Source organism: Passer montanus, unplaced genomic scaffold (genome assembly GCF_014805655.1).
Source record: "Passer montanus isolate IOZ18808 unplaced genomic scaffold, ASM1480565v1 scaffold1793, whole genome shotgun sequence".
In the NCBI taxonomy this organism is placed as follows: domain Eukaryota; kingdom Metazoa; phylum Chordata; class Aves; order Passeriformes; family Passeridae; genus Passer; species Passer montanus.
Genome location: NW_024365304.1, coordinates 1 through 4540, shown reverse-complemented (window position 1 = coordinate 4540; position 4540 = coordinate 1). Strand labels below are relative to the sequence as shown.

General features: G+C 45.7%; 1 protein-coding gene across 1 annotated transcript; it reads left to right on the top strand.

Annotated features, from left to right (window-relative positions):
* Nucleotides 1-1606: 1606 nt before the first annotated feature.
* Nucleotides 1607-2523, top strand: LOC120500209 (taste receptor type 2 member 7-like; the record flags this gene model as incomplete). The annotated part of the gene is made up of 1 exon (XM_039704716.1): nucleotides 1607-2523. A coding segment is annotated over one exon (917 nt), but the record flags the coding sequence as incomplete, so codon positions are not given.
* Nucleotides 2524-4540: the final 2017 nt, after the last annotated feature.

Sequence of the window (4540 nt, the reverse complement as noted above, 5' to 3'; positions counted from 1 at the left end):
TTTGCCATAATCAGAAATTAAGCTGAGCTTCACCCATGCCCTTTCATCTCTCTGGGACTGCTCTGCTGGCCTCACCTGGAGATGGGATTGGCTTTTCCCAGTGCACTCTGCCTCAGTGAAATCCCCAGCTAACAGGAGTTCTGGTTTCGCACTGAGGTCAACCCATCACAACTGGTGAAATATAAAATAGTGCCAGCATTTAAAAACTTAACCTTAATTGATATTGATCACTTCTACCAGCAGCTCCGGTCCAGAGGAAGGCCCTAAGAAGCTCTGCTAGACATATCTCCCATGTGAAAGGCATTGAAAGGACAGAATAGGTACATGTCCCTTCTTCCACTGCTGCTGCTCTTGAATTACATCCTTTAACCTGAAAGTCCTGATCCCTTTCACAGGAAAACCCTGGAAGATGCTTCTTGTTTCCTATATGCACTGCAACAATCATCACTCACAACCTTACATTCCAAAAGACTCAGCAGGTAAACACAGCACCTTACAGATATTACCACTCAAAACACAACAGCCACAGGGAACCACACTGCCGATCCCTTCTTCCAGTTCTGTGAAACCCCTGACAATGTGACAGCCAGCACAGAATCCCTGTCCTGTGCACCAGCCCCACTCAGCTGGCACTGCAGGGGACAGGCTGTCCATCAGCACAGCCACCCTGCACAGCCCATGGCCACAGCTGCAGGATGTGCCCAGCCTGGAGAAGCTGACACATGAGAGATGTCACAAGTCAATGGCAATGGCTGCCCAGGGCTGGCACGCTATGAAAAGCTGCTCTGGGTCACATGCACCAGACTTTATGATTGCCAAAACTAATGCAATTAAGAGGATGTGATATGAATATTCTTGTAACATTCTGCTGGATCTTATATCCCACAGAAAACATGGCTATCATCATTTGGAAGAGAGAAAATCCTGGTGGTTCATTTCCTCTAGCCATAGAGCTCTAGGTTGCAGTTTCATTTTTCCTGCTTCCACCACAGCATCACAGGAGATCTCCTTGGTTACTGTGGTCCTGGAGTGCAAGGCCAAATGTGACAGGTCCTGTACTACCCCAAAGTGCATGGGCAGTCCGTGTCCTACAAAGCATAACACAACTTGCCCAGGAAAATCCTCACAGCTTTCACACTCTAAATTTATATGGAAGCTTTAGGGCACCACAGGGTGAGGGGAACTCAGCATGGTGCTATCTAGAAAAGCCTTCACTTTCCTAAGCAGATGAGATCGGAACCCTGGTACAGGGACATGTCACGATTTTCACCCTTTTCTACCATATGATCCAAATTAAACTCGTAAGGAGTAGCAGCTTTATTTTCTTGGCTCCCATCACCTGCTCCACTATGGGGCTCATCACTTACTCTTGAAGCCATGCCATTAGTAATGCAAACATGGGTTTCAATGCCTGTGAAGCATCAAAATAAACTCCACTTTTCCAACATCTGGGCTGAACATTGCAGCACCCAGACTCTCAGATTAAAAAGGACACAGAGTCCCTTGTCCATTCTACCCTGAGCAAAGGCAGGTTTCTGCAGGATCATCATAGGTAAAGAAGGGACAGAAGAACCCAGATCCTGAAGCCTGACACTGATCAAACAAGGATCAGTCTCAAAATCAAAACACTCTCCACTCACCGTGGAGGTTTTTGCTGGCATGTGGATAAATGCTTTCATCGTTTGTGTGCTTTGCATTGCCTGGGTCAAAAAGAAAAACCTCAACTCTAATGAGAAGATCTTGCTGCTGCTGGGATTCTCCAGGTTTTGGTATTTGTGCTTCTCATGGATCTATGTTTTTCTCTCAGAAATTTACCCCTACTGCCTTCTGGTATATCCTATGCTTCAATTAATTGAAAGTGCTTATGGCTATTTTAATTGTTCCCATTTGTTGTTTTCTGCCTGTCTTTGTGGTTTCTACTGCATAAAAATTGCCAATTTCAGGAACAGGCTCTTCATCTACCTGAAAATAAAAATTGACCGGATGGTGCCATGGCTTCTGTTGGGGTCAGTGATCTTCTCCCTGATTATTGGAATTCTTGTCTACAACACTGTTGATAAAGCTGCCTGTAAAAATCTCAATTTCACCTGCCAAGAAAGGTTTTGGAAAGCAACTGTCGTAATAGAGGAAGATTTTTTCCCTCTTTATATTCTCACTGGATTTTTATATACCACTTCATTCATGGCAGTCATCTTTTCTGCTGTTTGCCTTCTCTTTTCTCTCTGGAGGCACAAGTGCAAGATGCAGAGAAACTCCATGAAGGACCTCAGCATGGATGCCCACATCAGAGCCATGAAATCTATCCTCTCCCTCTTCATAATGTACAGCATCAACTTCATATTTTTGATCTTGACTCTCATTTATTCCATGAAGCACCAATATCATGTGATATTACTTGGTTACTTAATTCAACATGCTTATCCAGGTGTTCATTCCTTTATTTTGATTTTCAGCAATCCCCGGCTGGAAAAGACACTGCTTAGGATTCTCTCCTGGGTGATGTGCAAGCTTTGCATGAGGTAGAAACTGTAACGAATGCTGGAGTTCACAATATCTTTAGAGAAAACAAGTTCAATACATTTTCATTGCAACTCTCCAGGTAGTATAGATTGTAGAAAAGTTCAGCTTAGACAATAAGAATATGCATTTCAAACTCTTTAATATTAAGATGAGGTAAATGAATTTATATTTCCATTTAATTAAAACAGCTCTTGGAATTAAATTATTGTCAGTAGCAAAGTCATTTACCCTTTGTAGAGGCAGTGAATGCAAAAGAACAATAATCACACTGCAAACCTGCCACAAACATTTGGATTTTCACTGATTGAATTGATTGAATGAAACAACAGCTTTATCTCTATTTTGGTTTACCTTTCCTTTGGCTGTGCTGTGTGATCTATTCTGGGCTGTGTCACTGTCTGGCAGTGGCTGATAGCTCTGTGTGAACACGCTGAGCCCTGGCACTCACCAGAGCTGCTCACTGACCCACAAACAGCCAGGCAGGAACGGCCCCGGGGAGCTCAGGGGGTGCAGAGCCCCCTTCCCACTGCAGCCCTGCGTGTGCCCTGTGCCCCACTGCTGCAAGGACAGCATTGCCTGCTCTGTGGGACTGCTCTGCTGGCCTCACCTGGAGGTGGGATTGGCTTTTCCCAGTGCATTCTGGCACAGTTACGCAGGAAAAACACAGCACCTACAGATATTACCACAAAAAACACCACAGCCACAGGGAACCCCACTGAAGATCCCTTCTTCTATTTCTGTGAAATGTCTGACAATGTGACAGCCAGCACAGAATCCCTGTCCTGTGCACCAGCCCCACTCAGCTGGCACTGCAGGGGACAGTCTGTCCATCAGCACAGCTACCCTGCACAGCCCATGGCCACAGCTGCAGGATGTGCCCAGCCTGGAGAAGCTGACACATGAGAGATGTCACAAGTCAATGGCAACGGCTACCCAGGGCTGGCACAATATGGAAAACTGCTCTGGGTCACATCCCCAAGACTTTATGATGGACAAAACTAACGCAATTAGGAGGACATGATATGACTATTCATGTAACACACTGCTGGCTGTTATATTCTACAGAAAACACGGCTATCATCATTTGGAAGAGAGAAAATTCTGGTGGTTCATTTCCTGTAGCCACAGAGCTCTTGGTTGGGGTTTCATTTATCCTGCTTCCACCACAGCATCAAATGAGATCGCCTTGGTTACTGTGGTCCTGATGTGCAAGGCCAACTGGGACAGGCCCTGTACTAACCCGAAGTGCATGGGCAGTCCATGCCCTAGAAAGCTTAATACAGCTTGCCTGAGAAAACCCTCACAGCTTTCACACTCTAAATTCATATGGAAGCTTTAGGGCACAGCAGTTTTAGGGGAACTCAGCATGGTGCCATCTTGAAAAGCCTTCACTTTCCCAAACAGATGAGATCGGAACCCTGGTACAGGGACTTGTCCCGATTTTCACTCTTTTCCACCATATGAGCCATATTAACTTGTAAAAAGTAGCAGCTTTACTTTCTTGGCTCCCATCACCTGACCCACTATGGGGCTCATCACTTACTCTTAAAGCCATGCCATTAGTAATGCAAACATGAGTTTCAATGCGTGTGAAGGATTAAAATAAACTCCACTTTTCCAGCATCTGGGCTGTACATTGCAGCACCCAGATTCTCAGACTAAAAAGGACAGAGTCCCTTGACCATTCTCTCCTGAGCAAAGCTAGGGTTGTGCAGGACCATAATAGGTAAAGAAGGAACAGAAAAACCCACATCCTGAAGCCTGACACTGATCAAACAGGGATCACTCTCAAAATCACAACACTCCCCACCACACAAAAACATCTCCGCTGTTTGTGGCACCCAGCACAGCCCCACCTGAACCAACATTCAAATAGTCAAGAGTGACTCTGGCCCCGGGTAAGGAGATACCCAGCACATTTACATCCCTGCACCTGCCCTGCTGCCCACAGCAGCGACACCAAAATCCCCCCAGCAGCAGCAGCAGCTCTGTAAAGCTCCTCTTGCCATCCCTGACATTC